General features: G+C 37.2%; 1 protein-coding gene across 2 annotated transcripts in view; it reads left to right on the top strand.

The window, feature by feature from the left end:
• The window catches only part of pik3c2a (phosphatidylinositol-4-phosphate 3-kinase, catalytic subunit type 2 alpha), a 129,896-nt gene extending 103,148 nt beyond the window's left edge, over positions 1 to 26,748 (top strand). For both annotated transcript variants that reach the window (XM_072592398.1, XM_072592399.1), the window contains exons 17-33: positions 3,355 to 3,448; positions 4,653 to 4,747; positions 5,465 to 5,645; positions 8,867 to 8,968; positions 9,880 to 9,972; positions 11,501 to 11,630; positions 12,488 to 12,624; positions 13,977 to 14,146; positions 14,968 to 15,124; positions 15,696 to 15,805; positions 16,269 to 16,476; positions 17,383 to 17,507; positions 17,592 to 17,709; positions 18,985 to 19,066; positions 20,692 to 20,801; positions 22,059 to 22,184; positions 23,637 to 26,748. In XM_072592398.1, the coding sequence (XP_072448499.1) occupies positions 3,355 to 3,448; positions 4,653 to 4,747; positions 5,465 to 5,645; positions 8,867 to 8,968; positions 9,880 to 9,972; positions 11,501 to 11,630; positions 12,488 to 12,624; positions 13,977 to 14,146; positions 14,968 to 15,124; positions 15,696 to 15,805; positions 16,269 to 16,476; positions 17,383 to 17,507; positions 17,592 to 17,709; positions 18,985 to 19,066; positions 20,692 to 20,801; positions 22,059 to 22,184; positions 23,637 to 23,819 (2,221 nt within the window). In that variant the 3' untranslated portion in view covers positions 23,820 to 26,748. The remainder of the gene's footprint in view (positions 1 to 3,354; positions 3,449 to 4,652; positions 4,748 to 5,464; positions 5,646 to 8,866; positions 8,969 to 9,879; positions 9,973 to 11,500; positions 11,631 to 12,487; positions 12,625 to 13,976; positions 14,147 to 14,967; positions 15,125 to 15,695; positions 15,806 to 16,268; positions 16,477 to 17,382; positions 17,508 to 17,591; positions 17,710 to 18,984; positions 19,067 to 20,691; positions 20,802 to 22,058; positions 22,185 to 23,636) is intronic.
• The last annotated feature ends 1,053 nt before the right edge of the window (positions 26,749 to 27,801 follow it).

The raw sequence follows: 27,801 nt of genomic DNA, 5'->3' as shown, positions 1-27,801 counted from the left end.
TTACCTTCAAGATCATCTCGGTCACTAAGCATATTCAAGGTTGAAATTTACAGATTTTTTTTATCAGTAAAAAGGAATCAAGGGTTATGGGGAAAAGGCAGGAAAGCAGAGTTGAGGATTATCAGATCATCATCCGTTATCTCATTGAATGACTGAGCACACATAATTGGCTGAATGGCCTACTTGTGCTCCTGGATTATGGTCTTTTGCTCAAAGACTGGTTCCACGGCCCTCTGTTAGAGATGTACAATGGTTGATAAACCTCTCTCTGTAAAATAACTTCTCCCCATCGCAGACCTAAATGGCATCTCTTACTTTTTTAAAATGTGCTCTTCCTCCTGCTCCCCCCCGCATTGTACCTGCATCTTTCCTGTCTTTTCCTTTTGAGTCTTAGTCATAGAGTTGTACAGCACAAACAGACCCTTCAGCCCAACTCGTCCATGCTGACTAGAATTAATTTAGTCCTATTTGGCCCATATCCATCCAGATGTCTATTAAATGTTATAGATAGACCTGCCTCCACCACTTCCTCTGGCAGTTCATTCCGTGCACACACCACCCTCTGCGTTTTTTAAAAAAAAAGTTATCCCTTAGGTCCTTCTTTTAAAACTTTTCTCTTGCCTCAAACCTACACCCTCCAGTTTTGGACTCCTTGACTCTAAGTTTCAATATAATCATGTCTCACTCTTTAAACTTGAGAATACAGACTCTGTCCAATCACTTGTTGTAGAGCAGTTCTTCTGTCTCGGGAGCAAGACTGGTGAATCTTTTTTACACTCTCCCAATGGCAACAATATAGTTCCTGAGGTTACAATATTAAACTGCACCTCATTCTCTAGGTGCAATCTAATCAAGCTCCAATATAATGGAACAGTTCCCCTTGCAATAAAAGTTAACATTCCATTTGTCATCCTAATAGCTTGCTGCACCAGCATGTTTTCTTCCTGTGATTTATCAACCAGGATACCTAGATCCTTTCTAACATCTCAACCTTCCAATCTTGCACCATTTAAGAAATACCCTGCACATTTGTTCTTCTTACCAAAGTGGATATCCTTCTGTTTTTCCACCTATTCCCTTTACCGTGTCTTTGCCTATTCACTACATTTGTCCAAACTCTCCTGAAACTTTTTAAATCTTCACAACAGCTGCTCACAATGAGCTTTATTATTACATTTGATCTCAGCCTCTAAATCACTGAACTATGTTAAAACCCAAGTACTGATTCTTGTGGCACCCCACTAGTCACAGTCAGCCAAAGTGACAATGACTGACTCATTTATTGCATTTTCCTCTTTTAGCCAATCATTAATCCATGCCAGTTCATTGCAAATATGATTTAACTTTTCTAAGCAACTCCTGTGGGACAATTTATCAACGGGTTTTTAAAATCAAAAACTGTTTTGTCTGTCAGGTCCCCATTTTTAATTAATATTTTATTCAATATCACATACTTGCTACACAATAGCATATCCTTCAGTTTGCTCTTCAACATACTGCTCTAGAAAACCCTCTCTAATATTGTCCAGAAATGCATCCCACCACTTCATTGCTTAATTTCTTTACCCAAACTATATGCAAATTGAAGTCACACATGATAATTATGTTGCCCATACTTGTTTCTCTCACCTCCTGATTAATACCCACACTACTGCTATTTTTAGTGGACTAAAAATAACTCCAACCCAATGCCTGCTGCCTCTTTTCTGTTTTGAGTTCCATCCAAACAGATTCTACACATCGGTCTTTCAATCTGAGATCCTCTTGCTAATGTACCAATCCCATTCCTTTATCAGTGCAATATCACTTCATTTTCCTCTTTCCTAAATGTTGAATATCTTGGGTAACCATTCATGTTTCTGAAATGATCATTAGATCATATCCTGTATTTCTTATTGTGGCTTTAGATCATCTACCTAATGAATGCTGAGTGCATTCTGCTAGAGTGCCTTTAACTTTGTCATTCCGTTTTCAAATTATGCATTGTGCTTGACTTTGTTTCTTCTGCCTTCAAGTCTACCTATTTTCTTTTGCTACTTCCTATTGTCAATTTACTTCCAATTTGGATTACACATTGGTTTCCCCCCTTTTTGGCAAGCTAGTTTAAACTAGCACATTTTCTGAGAAGCTGTCAGTGTCACTCTTTCTCATTAAGTTAATACAAGTCTTGCTTCCCCAGAACAGCTTCCAATGCCTTAGGAATCTGATGACCTCTATCCTACTGGAATGTGGCACTGGGAGTAATCCTGATACCACTGCCCTTGCAGTCTGATTTCTTAATTTCCTTCCAACTCCCCTGAAATCTGCATTCAGGACATCATCCTTTTTCCTATCATATCATTGTTACAAAAATGGACCATGACTTCTGGCTGAACTATACTCCCCAGAGGATGTAGCTGGTCCATGATATCTTTGATCTTGGCATGAGGAAGGCAACACTATATCCTTGAGTCATGTTTAATGCCACAAATGCCTGAGATTGCTCAACTATGGAATCCTCTGATTATTCCTCTTTCAATCTCATGATATGGGTTCTGGCTGCACTGCCTGAGAAACCATTGCCTCACTGGTTTCCAGAATGGAACAGTGATTTAGCAAACAAAATTGATTCTGTTGATCCCAGCCTGGTTTTCTTAGACTGCCTATTTCTTCCTCCTGCCTATACGCTCTTAATCCACACATTGACTACCTGTCTACACGTGGATGCCCCTGCTTTGCGCAACAGTGACTCCAACTGCTGCCTCAATTTTCCAAAAACCAGATTTCAAGCTTGTTCATCCTGTGATACTTGTGGATGTGTTTGTCTCCAAGAGACCGTATGCCCCAGACTTGAATACACTCACTTGGCCTGTCTAACCTGCTAGCCCATAACTCAGAACTATTTGTTACCCTTGTAAGTAGGTACTTATCTGACAAGTACAGGCTATTACTGTGAAAAATAAAAAGACTAGAGACTGAAACACAAACCATCTATTGAACATTCCCATTTTAAAGATGAGAAATACTGACCAATCCTACTCACCAACCCCTGCTTTCCCTGTGTTCTTGATGCTACATTGCCATTGTCTTAGGTCATTCTCGCTTTATTTCCTCTTCCCAACTCTCCCCTCATTCTGGAAACTTTATTTCTGATGAAATGTACCATTTAATTTGTGGGAGTAAAATGTTTGAGTCATGTCTACTGACTTTTTAACAAAAAACTTACTAGTCACTGTTAGATTCTATTGCATCTAAGTTACAATGGATCTGGTAGTTTGAAGAATATAATTTTGAGTTGGAATTGTAAATGCAAAGTAAAAGTCTCTTGTTTGAAGCAGCATTACTACTTGTTTTGAGCAAAGTGATTCTTTGTAGGTTTGCAGATCAGGAAGTGCGAAACACAGCAGTGAAATGGATTGAAGTAATGAATGATGATGAACTCATTGACTATCTTCCTCAGTTTGTAGAGGTAGGTTGATGCTTGTTTGTAATCTGAGTTATTGAATTCTCAGCAGTGTGAACTTGTTTGTTTCTCATGCACAACTCACTGGATACAGGTTAATCTGAAAGCATTTTGTGGGCAAAACAGAGGAAGGTGAAATTCTAGCTTTTAGTTGGCTGAGCTGTTATAAAATTCTCAGCAAGGTGATGCAGTGTTCCCTTGGTTGGCCTGAGCTAATTTATTCACTGCTCTCAGGCAATGGGATTGCTGCTTTGAGAACTTTGAAGAAACCTTGATTTGACTTTTTAAAACTTGATTGTTTTTTGTTTAGTTTTTCTCTTCCTGCATCTTGGTACCAGTGGAAAGGCATCAGCATCTTTTGAGATTCAGTTCACCATTTCACAGCATGATTGTTGAGTGGGAGTAGCCATTTGAAATGTATAAACCTAAACATAAAACAAATACATTTTGGGATCCGATGTTACTTCTATTAAGTAGTGAAATTTTCAGCATATTTAGAAATTTCTTTTTTTTTTTGATCCCTTCATCCAAGTCAAATGTAATAAAGTATAAAATAGTACACCCCCACCACTAATGAGTGGCATTCTGCATGTGAAATCTGACCAACCCAAAAATGACCCGGTACTGTCTACTTTTTTTCCTGTTAGATCAGTTGTTCTCTATCTGTTGTGATTTGTAACCCCATATGTCATTAGCTTCTTTTATGTAGTACTTTTTTGTGCCAACTTGTTAAATGTATTCTGGAATTCTGAATATAGCACACCTGCACTTTCCTATCCATCTACGTTCTGAGGAAATGTCCAATAATGTGTTAAAAGCATATCAAATGTTGAATTATTAGGCAACACTTTGAATAATTTTAGTGTGTTTTCAGCTTTCATTTATCGGTGTTTGAATTCTTTGCAAAACAAAATTTGGATTAATGTGTTTGTTCTGACCAGCTATTGGGTGCTATTGAATTCGATCTCTTTCAATTATCATTTTATGTATTCTACCTATTGGACTTTAAATTTGTTGTATTCAAATTCTGACGGTGGCATCAAATAGCTCAAAATAAATCAGGGCCTAATTTACATACATTTTTAAGAGAGAATTCCTTGTTGGATTATGTAAATCTTGCTGTTCTCGACCTGAATTTATGCTATTTTCTTAAGATGTTAAAATTTATGTTGCCTGAATACATTGCAATTTATTGTTACTTAATTTATAGGCTATGAAGCATGAGTGTTATCTAGACAATGCATTAGTGAAATTCCTTTTGTCTCGAGCTTTGGGAAATGTTGCTGTAGCACACCACTTATACTGGTAAGGAGATAATTTCTATCTTTATGCATGTAGTAAGTGTTGCTCTCTGCGAACTTGCTTGGAAAAGCAGGCATCAGTACTCTGGAATGAGGGATTGTTTTTCTCTCATTTTCCACCAATGATTTTTCTCCAGCAGTAGCCAAGTAAATAGAAAAAGCTAATGTATTGCCATCAACCAATTCAGTCATTCTGTTGAGTTAATTATGAAGTTAAAATTAAATTTACATTCAGTAGAAATGAGTGTACACCTTTTCTGAGGTGCACTTTAATATTATCAAGATCTGTTATTATCTACCAAAGTGGAAATCTCTTGTAGCACCGTGCCGATGAAAGAATATTAATGTCAAAATAGTTGTCCATGCTGAAATGCAGACACAGTAAAATATTGCAGCTTTCATTTTTGCCTATGCATGAGTGTAAACTTGTCTTTCTGATATAGCTCTAAGTGATATGCTTTAAACTGCATGCTTTTTTTTTTTAAGCAATTTTAGTATTTCAGATCATGTGCTATCTCGGTGTTGAGGATAATAATTCCTGTGTGTCAGCAGATTGTCAAACATTATTCTTTTACAAGTCTTTTCAACCTCTCTCTGCTTTTGCAGGTTTCACTTGATCGAAATCCTGGGGTTTGTTGTGGCCTGACTTTGTTGGCGACTTTACATTCTCCTTTCAAAAAATAACTTTATATAATTATTTAATTTCACTCTAATTTTATAGGTTATTGAAAGATTCACTACATGACCCATATTTTGGAATGCGCTATGAACTTCTCTTAGGTGGTCTGCTATATGTGTGTGGAAAAGGTTTGAGACAAGAATTCGAGAAACAGACCAGATTGGTACGGAAACTGGGAGTGGTAGCAGAAAAAGTGCGCCAAGCTAGTGGATCATCAAGGCAGGTATGGCATCCTCTATCAACAATTTGACAATACTGTGCATATCGCTAAAGTTGTAGCATGTGCTAAGTTAGCCTAGATTTTTGCAGTTGCTAACTGCTGCATTAAAATAAATTGTATTTACTTGTATCTCCCTTCCCTTCCACTGATCTGTTTTTCTCCTCTTTGTCCTTGAAATAATTGTTCAGCCTTTCAAACTAGCCTGCACTTTATTTGAAGATGACCATCTTAGGAACAGCTGGTCATTAATCTCCAGCGTACATGTATTAGCTTGCATGTTGTAAGAACAAACATAATTGGTATGTCCTTTGCAAGCATGAAATATACAATTATTCTGTCTTCCCTCGTGTTTTGATAAAATGTAAATTGCTGAGTATTTTTAGCTTTGCTAACAAATGCAAGGTTTACTTACCTTGTGCCACTACTTTGGTAATTCTTGAATAAATGGATTATTCTTGAATTGAAGCCCTGCTAGATGTTGGTTCACAATGACTTGAGCTGAAAATGTGTTGCTGGAAAAGCGCAGCAGGTCAGGCAGCATCCAAGGAACAGGAGAATCAACGTTTCGGGCATCAGCCCTCCTTCAGGAAGAAGGGCTGATGCCTGAAACGTAGACTCTCCTGTTCCTTGGATGCTGCCTGACCTGCTGCGCTTTTCCAGCAACACATTTTCAGCTCTGATCTCACAATGACTTGAGCCAGATAGTGCTGTGCAACACTGCAAGAAAGACTTGGCTTCTTTCCAGTGCAATACTGTTTTGAGCTGCTTAGTTTATGGGGTGGGAAATCTTGTTTCCCAAAGCTGCTTATTTCTTTACATTTGGGCTGTAAAGTTGTTCCTTTGCACATGGAAGCCACCCTTTTTTTAATCTGCTAATTCTAGTCTTGACTGTCTATACACTCCCTCCAAGCCATACCAGTAAATTACGTAGCATTAAACTTGAGTGATAATCAGCAACACTGATTTACTTGTAAAAGTGCTAATCTACTAATGTGTTTGTGAAATTGGGAAAAACTTGCTTTACACTATATTTCCTTTTTACTAATAAAACAAGGGAAATATTGAACTCTAAGGCAGAGAATGCTGGAGACATTCAGGTCTGGCAGCATCTATGGAGTGAGGGGAAAGTTTTTAACCTTTTCAGTTCAGTGTGTCTGTTTGGAACTGATATGGAGTTGGAAAATGGCAGTTTAATACTTCTGACAGTCAGGGGAGTTGTTGGGTAAGGAGATATTTTGGAAGCCAAGTATAAAAGACAGAAGGATTGCTAATTGAAGTGAAAGAGAAACAAAGGTGTAAATTAACGTGTGGAAGGATGAAAATCCTCTTGGCTGAGCACAAAGTAAACAATATGTAAACAAGTCCATGTGGGGGAGAGAAAAGTGCACAAAACATGGAGGATAGACATCATGAACACGGGCTGTGAAGTTGTGGAATTCAATATTAAGAGGCTGTAAAGTGACAAAGTGGAAAAATGAGGTGTTGTTTCTGGAACATTGCCTCAGGACAGAAACGAGAACAAGATAGTTTAATGAAATGTCAAGCAATTGGAAGATCAGGGTCATTTCTGTTCCACAAAGTGTTCAGTGTTATGACACTGGGTAAATCCTTCTGCTAATTTAAACTAGCAACACAGAAAAGATTCACCGTGCTGTAATCTGTTAAAATTCAAGAGGCAAAAGACTATCCCCGAAATCACTATTTAAAATAAAAATCAACAACTTTAGTTAATAATCTCTGTTAAACTTACGACTATTTACAATTCCTTTCTCTTAATCCTATCTTTTACCTCTACAATACTGGCCCGATAAAAGTCCTGATTACAATTTACAAAAAAAGTTTCAAAACTATTTGGCTTTGCTGAGTGTCCTCTGTAGATTTTCTCTCCAGATTGGTTTTGCAGTTTATTTTTATTCTGTGAAACTCCTTCAGACAGGGACCTCCTGAGTGTGTTCTAGCAGCCTACATCTGTTGGTCTTTTGGTAGTTCTCTTTGCTGCTCTGGCTAACTTGTTCAAAATGTCTGATATTTATATCCCAAAATACTAAATTCAAACTTGACTGGAGTTTGGTATCTTAGGGCATAATTTAAACTGGCCAAATTTTTAAATTTGTTTTTGTCTCATAGCAACCCAGTTACTCTAGCTGTTCAACCAGATATTACATTGTTACCTTGTTCAGAACACTTTGTTCTGTGTAAGGTAGTTCTGCTAGCTTTTCACTCTCCCTTTTAAAGGTACAGTACACCTCTATACTTTCATGACATTCAGCCAGACTGTTTTTGGTCTCACCAGTGTGAAGGAGAATGCATTGTGAATAGCACATACAGGATTAGACTGAAAGTAGAAGAAATAAACTGGTTCTTCACCTGAAATATGTTTTGAGGCCTTGGATAATGGTGCTGAATGGGCAAGCATTACACATTTGTGATTGCATAGGAAGGTGCAGCAGAGAGAGAGGAGATATTAGGAGTGGACCAGGATATTAGAGGGAATGGTTGTTGCAAAATACTGACGGTGAAGGGAAGATATTATTGATGGTGGCATCCTGCTGGAGATTTAGAGGATCATACTTTTAATGCAGAGACTGTTGAGATGGAAAATGAGGACAAGGGGAACCCTACAATTGTTCTGGAAAGGACGTGAAGGTGCAAGTGCTAAAGTGAGAAATGAGTTGAACATGGCTAAGGGCCCAGTCAATAACAGTTGGGGAGTCTTTCGTCTCATCTATGACTTGCTTATTTTGTTGTCAGCCAAGAGGACCTATTTAACACTTCGACACCTTTTATCATTTTCACTAGTTTTACATCTCTATTTCTCTTTCAGCCCAATTCGCAACTCTCTTTTGCACTGGACATCCACACCTTCTGTTCTCCTGGATCCTCATCTATTTCAATCAAAAATTTTGAAGTACTTTTTTCAACCCCTTTTCAGTTCTGAGGAAGCGTGCTATCAAACTCAATGTTAACTCTCTTTCTTCAGAGGTGCTGCCAGACCTACTGAGTTTTTGCAGTGATTTCTGCTTTCAGATTTCCAATATTTGCAGCATTTTGCATTTATCAAAATATTATCTAGCTGTCTTGGATTTGAACTGAATTAGTCTTCCTTTTCTCTTATAAGTTTTCACAATATGAAAAGGCACAAAGCCAGTGAGTTTCATTCCATCTCCTGCAAGAATCTGAATTCAAAAAGTAAATGCAACTAATACATTATTTTTTCTTTAAAGATTGTGCTTCAGGAAGGAATGGATCGTGTCCAGTCATTCTTCAAAAATAAATGTCGCCTGCCCCTTAATCCAAGCCTGGTGGCAAAAGAATTGAATGTTAAGGTATGACTGATCCAATAATTAATGTATCAAAACTGCCACATACGGCAATTTAAGCATCGTTTTAGTTTCAACTTATGGACTATCATTCATGATCCCAGTAGCTACACAGGAACATCTGGAATTTCAAACTTATTTTTAGCCTCTGACATTCTTGAATACTTAATCATTTGGTTGCAATATATTTGTTTTGATCTGTGAACTTATCAGTGTTGGAAGGTGCCAAATTGCTTCCAGCATTTAATTGGCATTATAATTTATTTTACTTGTGATTAACCTTAAATACACCACCTAGAAATATTATTTATGTGCCTTGCAATTAATACAATATTTATTTTTTTGCTGAAAATGCAACTTACAAATCGACTTCAGTTAATCTTGCATCACAAGGTTTGGCTCGCAAGTAGTATATCCTACTGATAAATTAATTTACAATGCATGTATATTTGTGTAGTGTTTGGTAGTCATTTGACATAGGCTTTTACAGTAGATATTTAACTTTGTTGTACGCTGCAGTACACAAAACCAGGCTTGAATATGACTCACCTATGTTGGAAAGTTTGTACTATTTTAGCATTATTTTTCAGCCCCTTTATATTGCAACACAGCTTGTGTCTTTAGCCTAAACTGCCATCAAAAAAATTTTCACTATCTTTGTTTTAAAACCCAAACCATTTTTTCAACCTGAGGAGAACTTTTTCCAGCAAGCTACTTGGCTTAGCTGCTAACCATCTGGATTCAATAAATTGAGTTCAAACCTTGTTTTAAACAAGGACACTTCGATGCTGCCTTTCACGGGTCCTTTAATTCATATGTTATTAACGCTTTATGTTCTGGAGTGTGGTCAGTCTCCCTCTAAAATTGTTTTGATTATTAATCTTTCCCTGTTTTATTACCTGCCCTTCATTTTATAGGCTTGTTCCTTCTTCAGTTCCAATGCAGTTCCACTAAAGGTGACACTGGTGAATGCTGACCCCCTGGGGGATGAAATCAATGTTATGTTTAAGGTATGTTAATATAAACATTGGGATGCAATTTTAGAGAAATTCTGGGTAGGGAGGAAGCAAGTTTGAGAGATTATGGATGGGATCACAAATCAGTTAATATAAACGCACTGACAACATTTTTGCTTCAGCTTTCATTCATCTAAGTATTCATTGCAATTGCCAACCATTGTTAAGTGAGAATAATTCGAGATCTGTGATGCTCGATGCTTATTTCTTTGGGAGCCAATCAGAGTCATACAGCATGGAAACAGACCCTTTGATCCAACATGTCCTTGCCAACCCAGGTTTCTCAAACTGAATTAGTGCCATTTGCCTGTGTCTGGTCCATATCCTTCTAAACGCTTCCTATTCATGTAGCTGTCCAAATGTATTTTTAAATGTTGTAACTATACCTGCATCTACCACTTCCTCTGGCAGTTCATTCCACATATGAACCACAGTTTGTGTGGAAAACATTGTCCCTCAAATCCCTTTTTAAATCTTTCTCCACTCCTTGAAATTATACCCTCTAGTATTGCACTCCTCTAACTTATTCACCTTATTTATGTCTCATGACTTTATAAATCTGTGAAGTTACCCCTCAACATCATATGCTCCAGTGGGGGGAAAAAAAATTCCAATCTCACCCAGTAACTCAAACCCTCCAGACCCAGTAACATCCTTGTAAATCTTTTTCGCACCTGTCCCATTTAATAATCTCCTTGCTGTAGCAGGATCATCAGAACTATACACTACTCCAGAAGTGGCCTTGTGAATATCCTGTACAGTTGCAACATGACGTCCCAATTCCTGTACTTAGTAGTCTGACCAATGAAGGCAAGTATGTCAAATACCCTCTTTACTATCTTGTCTACCTGTGATGCATCTTTCAAGAAAATATGTACCTGAACCCTTGGGTGTCTCGGCTCAAAAACTCTACTTGGGATCCTATCATTAGTTATGTGACTCCTGCACTTGTTCATCTTAGCCAAAGCAACACCTTGCATTTATATAAACTAAGCTCCATCTGCCACTTCTTGGTCCATTGGCCCAGTTGATCAAGATCCTTTTGTACTCTTGATAACCTTCTTCACGAATAACATACCAATTTTGGTGACCTCAGCAAACTTACTAACCATGCTTTTGATATTCTCCTCTAAATTGTTATATAAATGACAAACAACAGTAGACTCTGCACTGATTCCTGCAGAACACCTCTGATCACAAGCCTCAAGTTCAACCCTCCATCACCCTCTGTCCTATTGCCTTTTAATTACTGAATCGAATTGAAATCCGAAATATTGTGGTCTTGTTACTGATTGGTATTGAAATGGAAGCAACATAAAGATAGCAAGCTGGCCCTCTGATCAATTTTAATTTCAGTAGGTTATCATCACATTTGACTGCAATAGTCTCGATCAGATTTCTGCTTGATTCAATACATGAATTAAAACTAGTAATAAATAATTGAATAATGCTGCATAAGTTTGCAATTTGCATTTGTAAATGTAATTGAAGTATGTAGTAACCCACTGTGTCTTGTTTACAGATTGGTGAAGATTTGCGACAAGACATGCTTGCCCTGCAAATGATCAAAATTATGGACAAAATATGGCTTCAGGAAGGATTGGACTTGCGCATGGTCATCTTCAAATGTATCTCCACAGGGAAGGATAGAGGTATGTTGTGCAGTTACTACTGATATCAATGTTGACTTTCAAAACAATGCTAATACAGCATATTTCTTGCACCGAATTTAATAAGAATCCACTTTTGTCACACCTAAATACCATTGAGACTCTGAACAAATTCCCCTTGCAGGGCTGGAGAAAAATAAACCTTGTGTATTAACTTCTTAAACCTAGTAATGCATATAAGACTGGAAAGTAAAGGACACGCTTTGCAAATTTTATCAAAGGCATTCAGGCAATGCATAATGCTGTATCAAATCAACAGTCTGCTTGTAGAAATGTACATTTTCTTTGGGTCACTTCCCAAAAGCCACCAAAGTTGTTTTTCTTTTCTGTTATAATTGAGTTTGTTAGACCGGGTTAAAGAAGGAAAAATTGCAATTCTATATATTTCAACCGCACTCTGGATGAACTCCTTGAAACATTAAAACTGAAACAAAATTTTGCCATTTCCTTTTAAAATGAAAATTTTTCCTTTTGAGCTCCAAGAATTGTATGTATCGCTTATTCCACTCAGTCCTGAGACTTGTGCAACTTTATCCAATTCTCTAAAGGCAAAAATGGCAAAAATTAGAATTTTAAAATTGCCAGTTTAGCTGGCAGATGGTGAAGGAAGGCCTTGCTAATTTATGCAAAATGCTTAAGATATATCTGACATTGCAATTAGAAGATGTAATTACACAATTGTTTTTAGTTTAAAAAATGGATATTGAGGAAAATCTTTGTGCAGACATCGGGAATGATTTCATGACCAGGTGAGAGCTGATTAGGGGTGAACTGACGTAAACAATCTCTTAGGTTGTCATCTTGACTGTTACCTTCTGTTAATGTCACTTTATCTTCAGGTATGGTCGAGCTTGTACCAGCTTCAGAAACACTAAGAAAAATCCAAGTTGAGTACGGAGTGACTGGTTCATTCAAAGACAAACCACTAGCTGAATGGCTCAGGAAATACAATGCCACTGAAGAAGAATATGAGAAGGTGAATTGTTATTACAAAACATAATTACTTCCACTTGGTTTATATTTGTATTTCAGTTTTTGTTTAGTGCTCCATGTTTTTTGGGGGGAAAAATAATCTGTTATTTCAAGCAATTGCATTACTTAAAAACCTACAGCTATCCCAAAGCAGCAGCTATCCCAAAGCAACAATGAGGACAATTACCAGTTAATCGGTTTTTGATTGTGGTGTTTGAGGAGAAACTTCCAGTTATTGTTTTGGTAATGCCATGAGATAAATGACAGATGATTACCATGTTGACTCTGATCTCAAGTACAGCATTCTAGCTATGCAGTGCCTAATATTGAGTAATGTTGGATTTAGTTTGGCAATGCAATTGAATATTCTCCAAGTTGGAGGGAGATCTACCAGATGGCAAAGTGGTGGTCTCCCTACTCTGTTCCAATGCACTGTGCATTAACTTTTTGATGCTTCCACTTATTGCTGACAGTCGTAATTGTGCATTAGTTCAAAATGAGATTGCGTTTTTGTGACGCCATAGGATTGCCATTTGTTGTGCAGCCAAAATTATGAGCAAAATAAAAGCAAATTACTGCGAATGCTGGAATCTGAAGCCAAAAGAGAATGTTGGAAAATCTCAGCAAGTCTGGCAGCATCTGTAAGGAGAGAAAAGAGCTGACATTTAGAGTCTAACTGACCCTTTTGTCAAAGCTTTTGGAAAAAAAAAGGGGAGAAATAGGGAGGCATTTATAAGAGGCTGAGAAGGTGAGTCATGGCTCCAGAAGCAAAGGTAGCAATAAAGAGATAGTGCATAGAGGAATTACAGGAGATTAGGAGCTGTGAATGACCAAGGCTGAAGCCAATGCTGTGTGACAAAATATGGGGGGGGAGGGGAAGGGGTGAAGCAGAGGCAAAATGGAAAACGGGGGAGAAGGGTAGCAAAGGGGGAAGAGGAGAGAAAAAGATGATGAGAGTGTGGAGAGCGAGAGAAAGAGACAATCAAGAAATAAGAGGTACAGAACAGTGAAAGAAACATATTTTTTTTAAAAATGAAATAAAATTATCTGAAGTTGAATTCAGTGTTGAGACTGGCAGGCTGTAACGTGCCTATATTATGAGCAGGCTGCTACAGGAAATTTCTTCATGTAAAGTCCTTTTTAGGGGCAAGAAAACAAAAGGTATTTAAAGGTTTATGACAATTAAATTGTCTCCCCAGATCTATAAGCATTCTTAACATCATGGTATGTGCCTCACTAATATTTAATAAAAAGCAGTTATAATCAGAAGACCTGAATCATTATTGTAAGGTTTGTGAATTGTTCAGTACATGTATCATTCTGAAAATTAACTTTCTGAAACGCTCAACTTTACAGGCATCCGAAAATTTCATTTATTCATGTGCGGGCTGCTGTGTTGCTACCTATGTACTGGGAATATGTGACCGTCATAATGATAACATCATGCTCAGGTCAACTGGCCACATGTTCCATATAGACTTTGGGAAATTTCTGGGACATGCACAGATGTTTGGAAGTTTTAGAAGGTGAATTTGTCTTTTAATTTTAATCTTGCTATTTCCCAGTTTAGAATTTTGAACTGTTTCACAAGTATCAATGTCTATACTTATGCAATATAACAAACGAGTTAATGACTCAAATGGAATTAAGCAGAAACATTTGCGTCACGGAATATATTTTTACCTTGTCTATCCACTTTATCAGTGGCACATAATTTGTGGAAGAAATGGCATTTGTATTAGCAATTCCCATTTTAAATATATCTTCACTAGAATCGTTTTCATGTGAGTCAACCCAAACTGGTAAAGATTAGGTTTTGCACAATCTAGGGATCAAATAAATTATGCACATGAATTTTTGAAGGTTTTTATTGCCATCTTTAAAATTGGTTTCTAATCTTTGCCAACATGGTATATAAATAATTTAAAGATGAATTATACTTTTTACAGGCACCCCATTGCAGCATCTAACACTGCTGTGTCTGCTATCGAGTTGCTTTTGTGATTTGAGAATTAATATTGTGATAAAGGCTAATTTTAGTCTATAACTTCATCTATGGTTTGAGCTGAATCAGCTCATTAACTGGGTCACTGGATAGAGCTGCTATAATTTTTTTTTTCCATATCTGATATTAGGGTTAAAGGGTTGAATTTGGGTAAGTGTGTAAATTTGTCCAGGTTTCTATTCCTAAACGACAGCGAGTGCTGCATAAACTACACATGTGGTTTAAGGTAAGATTTGGCTTAGTTTGTTTTGTTCCAGTCAGTGTAACAATGTTATGGAAAAATGCAACATTTTGTGATATTTTGAGTGAGGGCACAATCTTACATTTTTGTCTTTCCTTCAGAGATCGAGCCCCATTTGTACTGACCTCTGACATGGCTTATGTGATTAATGGTGGAGAGAAGCCAACCAGCCGGTTTCAGTTATTTGTAGATTTGTGCTGTCAGTCCTACAATCTCATTCGCAAGCATGCCAACCACTTCCTCAATCTCCTGTCACTGGTAACTAATAACTGTTATAGAAACCCTTGAATAACTGGGCAAGCGCTGCCCAAACAATGAAAGAGAGGGAACAACCAGCTTAAGTTGAGCAGTTAAAATGAAATACTTGAGCTTCTCAGCAGATCAGTTGGTTTTTGTTTAACACATAAATTCAATTCATATTTTTGGCTGCATGCTCTTTTATTTTTAAATAAAGGTAAGCTACTCCTTTAATAGTGTTGAAGAAGAAAATGGGATAGTTAAAACATCAAGCACTTGCATTTTAGATACCTGTGTAATCTATGCCCTTATGATTTTTAATGCAATTCTTTTCTAAAGATGTTATCTGAGTTCTGTTTGAGACTTTATCACCATACCAATAAACAAAATATTTAAAGTAAAGAGAATGGAAAAGTGTATTTTGAAAATTTTAAATAAATCTACTTGGCCTTTTTTTTTGTATCTAACTAATAAAGATTTTACGTACCTCCCAGACCAATTTCCACATTGACATCCTGATGACACTGTTTTATACAAAGAGTATTGGAAGAAAATCTTCCTAATTTATTGCATCACCTCCTATCTATTACAGATGCTGTCCTCTGGATTACCAGAACTCACTACTGTGCAGGATCTGAAGTATGTCCAAGATGCTCTGCAGCCACAGACTACTGATGCTGAAGCCACAATCTTCTTCACTAGGTAAGGTGAATTGCAAATGAATGCTGCAAATTGTGTAGTACTGAGGCAGAAAGGACTACATAAGGAATCTTGTACACTGAGAAATACTAAAATCCTATAAATATATCCAGAGAGGATGGAATGAAACTTGAGTTTCACAACTTTGAAACCCAAATGCCTATCATTTTCTCATTTATATTTGACTGGATGTTGCGTCACTGGAAAGGCCAACATTTGTCACCCATTCTGAATTAGCTTTGGTGATGACCGTTGTGAATTGAGAAGCTTTTGGGGACTTTGTGCTGTTCGTGCTGCTGTTTGATGCTTGTAAGAGTAATCTCCAGCAGGTCACTGTTTGGAATTGTGCTATTGGCTCCATGAATGACTGTAGAATATTGTAAGCCATACTGATGTGATTAGCGTGCTCAATCTGAATGAAAATGGATGCAATTTATGCAGTTTTTGTTTGTCTTTTCCACTCTAGGTTGATAGAATCCAGCTTAGGCAGCATGGCTACAAAATTTAACTTTCTGATCCACAATTTGGCACAGCTACGGTTTTCGGGTTTACCTTCCAATGAGCAAGCTATACTTTCATTCTCTCCTAAAACCTATTCTCTAAAGCAAGATGGGCGAATCAAAGAAGTGACTATTTACACTTATCAGAAGAGATATAACCCAGACAAATATTATGTAAGTATAACTGTTTTTGCAGTGCAATAAAGGAGCAATAGATTTTACCTGTCAGTGTTCCATGTGTCAGATTTTAAACAAAGGGAAATATTAATCATTGACTAACCAATCTCCTCTACCAAATTGAATATGCGACAAATTTCCTTCCAGCAGGTTCCTACAATACAATAATCTACTTTTGTGTTCATAATTATCAATTGTTATCTCAATGTCACCGGAGATAGGATTAGGCCATTCAACCCTTTTGAGCCTGCTCTGTTATTCATCAATCATTCCTGATTGTCCAACTCAATAACCTAATCATGCTTTCTCCCCACAACCTTTTGATACCATTTGCCCCAAGTGCTATATCTAGCCATCTCTTGAATACATTCAATGTTTTGGCATCAAAACTTTGTGGTAATGAATTCCACAGGCTCACCACTCTCTCAATGAAGAGGTGTCTCCTCATCTCTGTCCTAAATGGTTGACCTGAATCCGCTGTTTGTGGACGCTCCCCCGGGTTCTGGACACACTCAGCATTGGGCACATCCTCCCTGCATCTGACCTATCTAGACCTTTCAGAATTTTATAGGTCTATGTGAGACACCATCCTAATCTAGTTAATCTCTCCTTGTACGTCTGTCCTGTCATAAGATCAGACCCCTGCTGTTTATCTTTCAAGTAGGTACCATATGATCTGTTGCATTCACCTCTGCAGAAGAACTCCCTTTAACGTCTCATCCAAATCCTGTACTTTCACCAATTCCTTCAGTACTTGTGGAGAATCCGCCTTGGTTTGAGAATGCTAATGAAACGGCTATGGCTGACATTATTTTCAGGGGATGGCTAATCAACAAAAGAATTTGTTACTTTCTTGTTTTGAAACACTTAATGTCTTTCAAATAAAAAAATTCTTACCCACAGATATATGTGGTGAGGGTATTACGGGAAGGGCAGATTGCTCCAACATTCATCTTCAGAACATTTGATGAATTCCAGGAGCTGCATAACAAACTGGGCATCCTGTTCCCTCTTTGGAAACTGCCAGGGTAGGTTATATTTTAAGAAAAATGTTTGTTATTTTAAATTTAACTTCTTGTTCTTAGCAATTAGACAAACCATTGTTTTTCCAGCTTTCCCAACAAAGTGGTCCTTGGAAGAACACACATTAAGGACGTGGCATCCAAGCGGAAGATAGAGCTGAACAATTATGTGCAGTGTTTGATGAATGGTTCAACAGAAGTAGCTGAGGTAAGAATTAAGTTTAATTAGGAAGAAAATTTGTCCTGTTTTGGAGCTAGTAACAATAAATAGTTAAATAGGCATTTTTCTGAGGTGCATTAGGCCAGTGCGATAAAATAAGTGGATGGTGGTTCTCCCCCCACAATTCCCTGCATGACGTTGTCAACCTGACTTCAAGATAAGTCGGATCTGCTTTGCGTATTGACTTAAACTGTAACCAGCTGTGTGTTGCAAGGATCGATGCTAGGTTATTTTTATTTTATAAAAGTGATCTGTATGAGAATACAGATGTGGTGAGTAAGTTTGTGATATAAAGGACAGTGAAGAATATGATGGAATCTTGGTAACTGGGCCATTGGGCCAAGGTGTGACAGATGGAGTTTAATTCAGGTAAATGTGAGGTGTTGTATTTTGGTAAGACAAACCAGGGCAGGACTTAACAAGTTAATGGTAGGGTACTGAAGAGTGTTGTCAAACAGACCAAGGGATGCAGGTATACAGTTTCTTGAAAGTGGCATCACAAATAGATGGGTGGGGGTGAAGAAGACATTTTGCATGCAGGCTTTCATCAGTCAGATATTGGTGAGGTCACTTTTGGTATACTGTGTACAGTTCTGGTCACCTTGCTAAAGGAAGGATGTTATTAAACTTGAAGGAGTGTAAAAGATTTACAAAGATGTTAGAGTTATTAGCTGAAGCTGGATAGGCGGGCATTTGTATCCCTGGAGCATCAGAAGTTTATAAAATCATGAGCAGTATGGTTATGGTGAATAGCCGAGGTCTTTCTCCCCAGAGTGGGCAAGTCCAAAGCTGGGGTGCGTAAAAGTTTGAGACGCGAGGGGAAAAGATTTAAAAGGGGCCTGAGGGGCAACTTTTTTTTATGCAGAGAATTATGTATGTATGGCACAAGCTTTCAGACGTGGGTACAATTACAACACTTAAAAGACATTTCGACAGCAAATGGGACAAGTTTGATTTTTGGTCAGCACAGATCTGGGCAAAAGGGCCTGTTTCCTTGCTGTATGTCGACATGAATCTAGTCAATGAAAGCACTGTAGAATCACTTAGGCTAGTGCAATGATGTCAATGATACCAAAGAGCAGAAAACTAAAAGAATCTCTCAAATTGGATGAAAGAGGAATGGCTGGAAGCCGAGAATGCTAACTCTGTTTACAATTCAAGTTGATTCCATCAGAAAATGTGCATTTGTCTGTCTGTCCATCACAGAAACACTGTATGTTTTAGCTAAAATGTTTAAAATATATTTTTCATCTCTGCCCTCAGTGCGATCTCATCTACACCTTCTTCCACCCACTAAGCCGTGATGAGAAGGCTGAAGGAATTGAGGGAATAGTCAAGCCCTCTGGTAATGCAAATGTAGTTTTGCTGAGAAGACACATGCACCTTGTTGTTGTGGTTGTGCCACCTTTGATGCAATGTTTAGCAAGTTGAAACATCAGAACTTGCTTCAACATGCAAGTTTTCTGCATTTTTATAAAACTTAAATTCCATATACATTATGTCACACACTGTTATGACCTGTTAAACAACTTTTGATGTGTTCGTAAATCCCACTTGATAGCAGATAGGACATGAAACGCTGCAAATTTGTAAGATTTGCTGAACTTGAAGCATCGAGCAGAAATACTGTTGAACCCATGCCATCCTCATTCAAACATTAGGTTTACTGTTTGGGCTCCTCCTCTTATTTCTTAACCTCTAGATATTGCTGCAGACTGATTTCAGTGCAAAACACTTTGGAAAGTACATTCTCACTGTTGTATTTCTTCTGTCAAATATTTTAACTGGAAGAGAAGAAGAATTTTACTGACAAAGGACATGTAGTATGATAGATTTGGAAACATAAATAAGACATTTTGCTTTAAGCTTTGCTTCTAAATGCAAGATTAAATTGCAGTGTTAGTCCAGTGATTAACATCCCTCTAACCTTTTCATCCAAATAGCAGCATTTTTGATGCTGCTGTACAGAATTACTGAGAATGTCTCTTCTTAAGCCATGTGAGCAACTTATAAAGAATTATTGCAATTCATTCCCATTCCATTAGTTACCAGTTCTTCTTCATTCTTCTGCCAGGATTATCTGTCATCTTTGCACAGTGTCTGAAGTAGATTCTGGAGTGCAAAAGCCTTGTTCCAAAGAGATGGAAGAGAAAGTAAAGCAAAATTGTTCATTTTAAAGCTAGTTGTTTTATTTCAAATTTAACGGAGCTACTTAACATTTGACTTTGCATATTGCACTTTATTGGAAGTTAAGTTCTATTGGCTTTGCTTTTAAACAACCTGGGAAGCTTATTTTCCTAATGAGTAGAAGCCAAAAATCTTAAATGTACTTTTCAGCAATATGCAAGAAAGATAGTGCATTCATGTTTTTCTTTCCCTTTTGTTTCTTACATAGAATCTATTCATGTTTCTTTTGTTGTAACCTACAGCTTTATTACCCTGCTGAATGAAAGATTGGACCTCACCCTTTTGGCTGTTTAATGTATTCACAGTTCACTGAGCCATGTTATATTTTGACTCTTGAGCAAGTATCAGCAGTTGTCCGTAAAATGGCAGCACAAATTCACAGTGCATTTCCTGGGGTAGAAGGGACATGACCGTGTTTTCCCCAAACTGGCACAATATTTTAAGCTGATTGCATGGAAAATATACTTCACATGAGCAACATTGAAACCTAATCATATCCTGTCCAATATCAATGCAAGTACAATCCAGGATAGTTACTTAAATCATCAAGAGCAGATCTGTGGCTAACATTTTTTTGAGTTTAAGTTCATGATTTGAACCTTGTAAACTCTGTAAAAGAGATTTCATTTTAAGTTAAAGTATTTTTAATTGAAAATTTGTCTCTGGTTATATAGATAATCCTGATTGAAGATGCTGTATCATGATTCACTGCTTTGATACATATTATAGTTAATGTGTTTCCTATGAGTAATTTGCATTTTTCGTTACATGATATCTCTTCAGAAATTGTTTTGCCGAGTCCCAGTACTGGTCAAGTGGGAGGAGAAGTTAAGCTGTCTATTTCATACAGGAACAACACATTGTTCATTATGGTAATGCACATCAGAGATTTGGTAAGTACAAGTTACACTTGGTACAAAGGTGCTCTCAAACCATTCCCCTTTTATGTATTTTCTCCTCCTGCAAGGGACTGAATTAGATAATAGAGCAAGCATGTATTCCAATATGACCCATGCATTCACCCTTTGTATTCCTTGCACCGTCTTTATTTTCCTCTCCTTGCAAACAGTACATCCATTTGGTCATCTCTCATGCTTTAGATTGACCATGTTTATTCTACAAACTGTACTTTGCTAATTGAGCACTCTGGTCTGGCATACCAGTTGTTGCAGTACAGTTCCAGTTTTGGTTTTGTACAGTTGCTGTTTGGGTCACAAGGTCATGGTCTACATGCATTTATTTTCATGAAATGCTCTTTTTTTTTTCCCGAACTTTATTGATTCAGGTTGTGTTTACTGAACGCGTCAGTTCAAAAATATCTATCTGTTGCTCACAGTTGGGTGAGGGAGGCATAAAAAAAATTAAATACACAGGAACCAATGCCTCTGATACACTTATCAAATTTTTACCAAAATGGATTTTGTTGCAAGAAAATTTTAATTGAATCTAATAACAAAATATAGCAATATTGTGTGCAGCATGTTGCACAACACTCTTTTTTTTAAACATGCTTAAAAACCTCCATGTTGCCTCTGACACAGGGGTGGCATGGTGGCTCAGTGGTTAGCGCTGCTGCCTGACACCACCAGGGCCCCAGGCTTGATTCCACCCTCTGGTGATTGTCTCTGTGGAGTTTACACGTTCTCTCATGTTTCTGGCGGATGTTCCAGTTTCCTCCCACGATCTAAAGGTGTGCAAGTTAGATGTGCATGGATTGGCCATGCTAAATTATCAAGTGTTCAGGGCTATATTGGTTAGGTGTGTTGGCTGTTTAGTGAGGCGAGGGGCTTTGCAGGGATGGTAGATGCAACTGGGTGGGATGCTCTTTGGAGGGTCAGTGTGAATTCTTTGGGCTGAATGGCCTGTTTCCACATGGTAGTGATTCTATAGGTGACCTCTATGGTATGGTAAATACTGGATTATGGACATTCATCCTCTTTCTTCACTGCTGCACTGGACATAATTATTCTTGGTTTCTGCCTCTGCCTGCCTTTGAGCTATTTTAAAAACACAAATCTTGGCGGCCACTTTGCAGAATATAATGTGTGAAATCTTTAATGGGCATGTAGCTTGCAGTGACTGACAAAAGATTTAATATTTTGCATGGTGTCAACTTTTGGTTAGTTTGCCTCATATATTTTTAACTTCAGGTAACTGAGGATGGAGCAGACCCAAACCCTTACGTAAAAACATATTTGCTTCCTGACCCACATAAGATAACCAAGCATAAAACCAAGGTTTCAAGGAAAACTGAAAACCCAACTTACAATGAAATGGTAAGTATTAGCACTTCGTGTCCTGGATGTTTCTGCAATTTGAAATTTGTTTCTCATCTTGTCATTTTGGATGTTTTCTTCTTGATTATTTTTAAGTAAGTGAGTGGCTTGAAACTGGCAGATTTAACAACTACAATACTATTTCTAATTATTAGTTTTTTTTAATCTGTTTGTAAAAGATCCTACAATACTACCTGATTTTGGCAAATACCTTGGTCTAATGTGCCACCTTGTGATAATCAGTGCTTACTGCAGGCTATGTCATTGGCTGTCCAAGGTAATTGACTTAGATAAAAACCAGAAGAACGACAGATGCTGAAAATCAGAAACAAAAACAGATTGCTGAAAAAAAACTCAACCGGACTGGCAGCATCTGAGAAGAGAAATCAAAGTTAATGTTTAGGGTCTGGTCACCCTTTCACAGAGCTGATTTGGATCTTGTTTGCTCAGACAATAAATGCTAATTTCACAGTAAGTTCTATAGAAATAGATCATTTCCTTTTGAAATCATGAATTTTGGAGTGATTTTGCAGTCTCTCTAAATGTGACAAGGCTTCTCTCTGAAGCAGTTGTTGCTTTGATGTCTCTGAATAATGGTTGCAATGTTAATTCATTTTTTCTGAAGCTAGCATTTTGACAGTGGCTCAGGATGAGGCCATTTCAAATGTTGCATTTCTGCCTCCTTTTTCAGTTGCCCTTTCAGAACATGGTGCTGCCATTAAATAGCTGAGGAAGTCATTCCTTCATGACATTATTAAACTAGTTTAATTTTTTATGAATGATTATTGCACAGTTTCATCACTTTTTTTATTTGTATGAGTTTTTTAATTTTGAAAAAAAACATTTGCTAAAGTGGATTTAAAAACTCAAAGACCTAAATGGTTTACCTTTATAGAATGTTCTCAAACTCTTGATATCCTTAATCTTAGTTTCAGTAACACCTTTTTATATACAAGTATATCAGAGACCTCAACTCTCATGGGAACTTGTACTGTCAAGAATTTCAGCTCCCACTGAAATTACAAATCCATTAAAATAAGTTTTTCTTGATTCCTAAATTGTCCTTGGGTAAAGAGAGGTGAGTTGGGGCAAGTGGTATTTTAACACACTAGGCATAGCAAAGCTAATATGTCATGGTGTGTCTGGCTCTGAATTAGACCATTTTGTCATATGGTGTTTGTAAATAAGCTTTTCATGCACATTGATCCCAATGTGGATGTAGGCCAATGGCTAGACTATCATGAGAAATACCTTGCATAAGGAAAACTCAGTGCATTATTCAAATTCCTTAAGCTGTCTTGCAAAATATTTGTAGTAGTAGTAGAATATCTTCAGTTCACTTGTAACACTTATAAATTGTAAATTGGAGTTAGTTGTACTGCACAGAAGGTGAAAGCATTAATGTGTATATGATGTCCAATTTCATGCTGTATTTTCTCTCTCCCTTTTTAGTTGGTGTACAGTGGTTACAGTAAAGAATCGCTTGAACAGAGAAAATTACAGCTGAGTGTGTTAAGTGCAGAGTCGTTGAGAGAGAACGTTTACTTGGGTGGTGTCACATTAACTCTGAAAGAGTTTGATTTGAGCAAAGAAACTGTTAACTGGTACAAGCTGACTGCTGTTCCCAGTGTGTAACACTCATTCCTCTGTGTGGAATTGGAACATATGGTAAAGACTCTCCTGAACTCCTACAAATCTTTTTACTTGAAATGTTTAACTGTGGGCAATCAGCAAATTCCAGCTGATGAACTTCACCAGTGGACCAAACTATTTTGTTGAATCACAAATTTGGTTGCATGCACTTAATGTCACCTTCATTTTATACCTATTTTTGAATATTTCAGATTAAATGATGGGGATCTGTGTGCCAAAGTAAAATACTGAAGCACTTCGCTGCTTGTGAGCAAGAAATGGTGCCTTTCACTGTCACGGCTACAAACTCTGTTATATTAAAGGTGCTAGTTTCACTGACCTACTCAAAGGCACATAACATTTCCTGGGTAAAGCACCAATGATATTAGCCACTAGGCATTAATTGCCATAATTGCACATTACAGAATTGCTTTAAGTAGATCTGAATAGAAAAGGATACAATTAGTAGTAATCATTTTATGTAGGATGTGTTTAGAATAAAGATTCAACGTTTGAAAATACTTCTTTCTGTAAACACTAATTCTGTATTCCAATTGTATTCTCAAAGCAGGTTTTCTTTTAATTGAAATTTTAGTTTTGTATACAGCCACACCACTTTTGTTTTGTGTTCTGTGAGCGGAGACTGTTCATTTGTGCTGGTGGTAGTTTATAGGGCAAAAGCATTCAATGGCATTGAAGAAGAGCCAGCATTAATAACCACTGCAGATAGACATTTAATCCATGCCAGTGCAAAACGTGTGTGGGGAAAAATTGCACAAACATCTACCAGTGGACTGGTAGATCATTAAATCAGTTGTGCAATAGGTGAGGCAACCAGAAGTGTATTTAAAAAGTAAATGTTAGGATGAAGTTATGAATTCAACAAAAGCCTGTGCTATCCTACTTATTAGTGAATCCAACTTTCAATAAAGATATTGACTTCTGAGTCACTTAAGCATTACTGCTACCACCATTTCAAAGATTTACCCTGCATAATGAACTGTGGATCTCTCAAAAGTATGTTTTCAAATTTTACTTTGAGCCATTTCTATTAAAATAAAATAAAGCCAATTAACAAACAAAGTGCTCAGAACCTTTTAAATATAAAGCTGAATAGTTATAATTGAAAAGGCACCTCAAAGATGAATTCAAATATCTCTCTGTGGTGAGGACACCTATATTTTGCTGAAATTCATTGGTAAAGAAGCATGAAGTGACAATTTTACAAAAATAGTGATTGACCAAATAGGTTTTGGATTGCATTCTACAGCTTCCACTATAGCAAATAGCTGTAAGATGGTTAGTCAGCACCAGAAGTGCTATCTAAGTAATGAGTTTTAACTGAAAGCTAAAGATGAATATATATTCTGAGAAACTGACAGTTGAAACTGGTTTTACTGTTGTCCCTTTAGCTTTAAATTTAGTCTGTTGCTGCTGTCCCAAAAAAGATTGTTCATTCACATGGAGCTGTGCAACAATCCTTAACAACACACTTGCACCTGGAGCAGCAGAAAATGCAAGATTTGTAGCTGTTTGGAAATGCAGAATTGTTTATGATTGAAACCTGGAAGTACTTTGTACTTACTGACATCAATCTCTTCCTCTGCAGCATTCAAATCCAGTACAATACTGGTAGGCTAAGAGCTTTCCCAGCAATCTGCAAATCATTCTGCACAGACATTGTTCTTGCAAGCTTGCAGTTGTCCTGTGTAACCATGGATATGTCTGCATAAGCCAAATTTGCACAAACTGACCATGCAGTGTTTTGTTATTTTATAATATCATGTTAGGTTTGAACTAATAGGTAACGAAATAAGAATAAAATCTCTTCAGCTATGCTAATGTTAGAAGTCTGCAGCAAATGATAAATGTTGCAGACTTAACACAGCTTAATCTGCATTATGAAAATGTTGCTGTTTAGATAAGGCTTCTAACTATTCAAATTCAGATCTACTGCATGGCCCACTGTAGTTTCCTGTGTGTTTTAAAATCCAATTTTAAATTGTCTAACCAAAAAGAAAGAAGTTAGTCATTCCATGGAAAGATTACTACCTTTAAAGTTGAGAGCAATTGAACTGATAAATGTAGGTTTAATTTAGTGAGTTGAAGGGCAAATCTGAGCAAAAGTTTGCTCTTTTGACAGCAAGAGAAATAGTGAACCATTTCGACAAATACCAGTTCATTCAGAATGAAATTTTTCCATCCACCTTACTGTTACAACTGAATGTGTGCAAAGAAGTTGCTCATTAGATTACATCTTTGGAAAGAATGAAATGTTGCTGCTTTCTTTTAATGTAAATACCTTATGTTTTAAAATTCTGAATGTTCATTGACTAAAGGCTTTAAAAAAATAACCAATTTAAAATTAATAATTGACAGTTGTTGAGGGTTTGCCTCAAATGGGTAGCAGAAGGGCAACTAAAGCACCTTTGCAACAACTGATCGATGAAATCGAAGACATTATATTCATTTATACTGGGTTGAATTTAGGACTCAAACTAAATTTTAGCCTTAAAAAAAATGACTGCCTTTCTGTCTTAATCATGCTATCATTAATATTTGCAGAGATTACACATTCAATCTTTGCAGATTAGTTCGTAAGTGGGAGACACTGACATTGCAGCAAATGATCAATGTGGGAGGGAGAATATCACACTATTATGGTAATTGTGATCATCAGTAAATGTTGACTGTACCAAGTGTGAATATTAGCTGAACATGAAGCACTGGGGAACCAAAAATGTTGGCTTGACTGATGTACATTGCCCTCCACTCTTAAGAATCCAATGTATGTCCAAATCATGTTTATCTTTTTACTCAAAGATGTACAGTATTTCTATCTAAATCCTGTCCACACCATAATGGACTAAATGTGACTCCATAACTACATTAAATATGTAACTTGTTTTTAATAAAGTCAGTTTCAAAATTACATGTTTGTGTGGCTTATGACTTGTGTTGTACCGTCACAAAGTTCATTAAGATCGACGAGAAACATTTGTTTATGGTTTTTGGCACAGTGACAGCAGGAAGTCGGAGGGAAAGCAATGCCAGACTTTTTTTTTATTTAAAAAAGCAGTGGTGATTCAATGGAAATCAGATACTGAAGGAGTGTCATCACTGGATAGCAGATAAATGAATATTTGGAGACCCTGGCATGGAGCATGTAGCTGAAAGAGAAGGTAAGAGTGGAGATGTGTATGAAGGTCAGAGAGCAAAGCTTTAACAGCCAAAAGCATCTGCAACACAAATGAGGGATCTGACTGGTGAGGTCTGTGAAAATAAGTTTTCTTTTAAGTTCTTAATTTTCCCCAAGTTTGAGTAGTTGAATAAGTAGTGGTGTGACAAAGCTTCACTCCTCCTGTGCCCAGGAAGTTTTTGGCACAACAGAAGTGAAATTGGCTAGAAACCATTGAAATCTAGGTTCAGAATTTTTGAACAGCAGCTAGTATTGCTGGTCCTGAGAGAGTAAAAACTATGTAAATAATACAAATCGAGAGATTAATCAGTGGAGTGACAAGGTGTGTAGCAAAAAGGGAATGGGCAGGTGATCAGGCAACTGATGCAGGAGTTCCCTCAATTTATCTTACTATCCAATCATTATTCAGTTTTGAACAGAAGAGTTATAGTTTGGGAAATGCATTCAAGACAATGGCAACTGTATTATGGTTGCCTCAGCTGTGTGGGGCAAATATGGAAGGGAGTGTTGAATGGAGGAAGCTTGGAATATAGTGGTAGTGATCAGTGTAGTTAAGGGAACGCATACATTAGGATCATTTCTCCGTGCCTGACCAGAGTGAATTGTTTTCTGCTCTTCTAGCACCCATTTAAAACAGCTCCCTCACTGAATTATCTGAACATAATTGAAGGGATCTTGAGTAAGTTGTTGGTCTTCAATGGGAGATTTAAAGATTTAGTCAAACGAGTGGTTGACACGAGTGACATAACATCAGTTCTAGTCCAACAGGTTTATTTTTAAATCACA

This window comes from Chiloscyllium punctatum, chromosome 22 (assembly GCF_047496795.1).
Source record: "Chiloscyllium punctatum isolate Juve2018m chromosome 22, sChiPun1.3, whole genome shotgun sequence".
Lineage (NCBI taxonomy): Eukaryota > Metazoa > Chordata > Chondrichthyes > Orectolobiformes > Hemiscylliidae > Chiloscyllium > Chiloscyllium punctatum.
The sequence above is the reverse complement of the archived record's forward strand: the minus strand, read 5'-3'. Positions and strand labels throughout refer to the sequence as shown.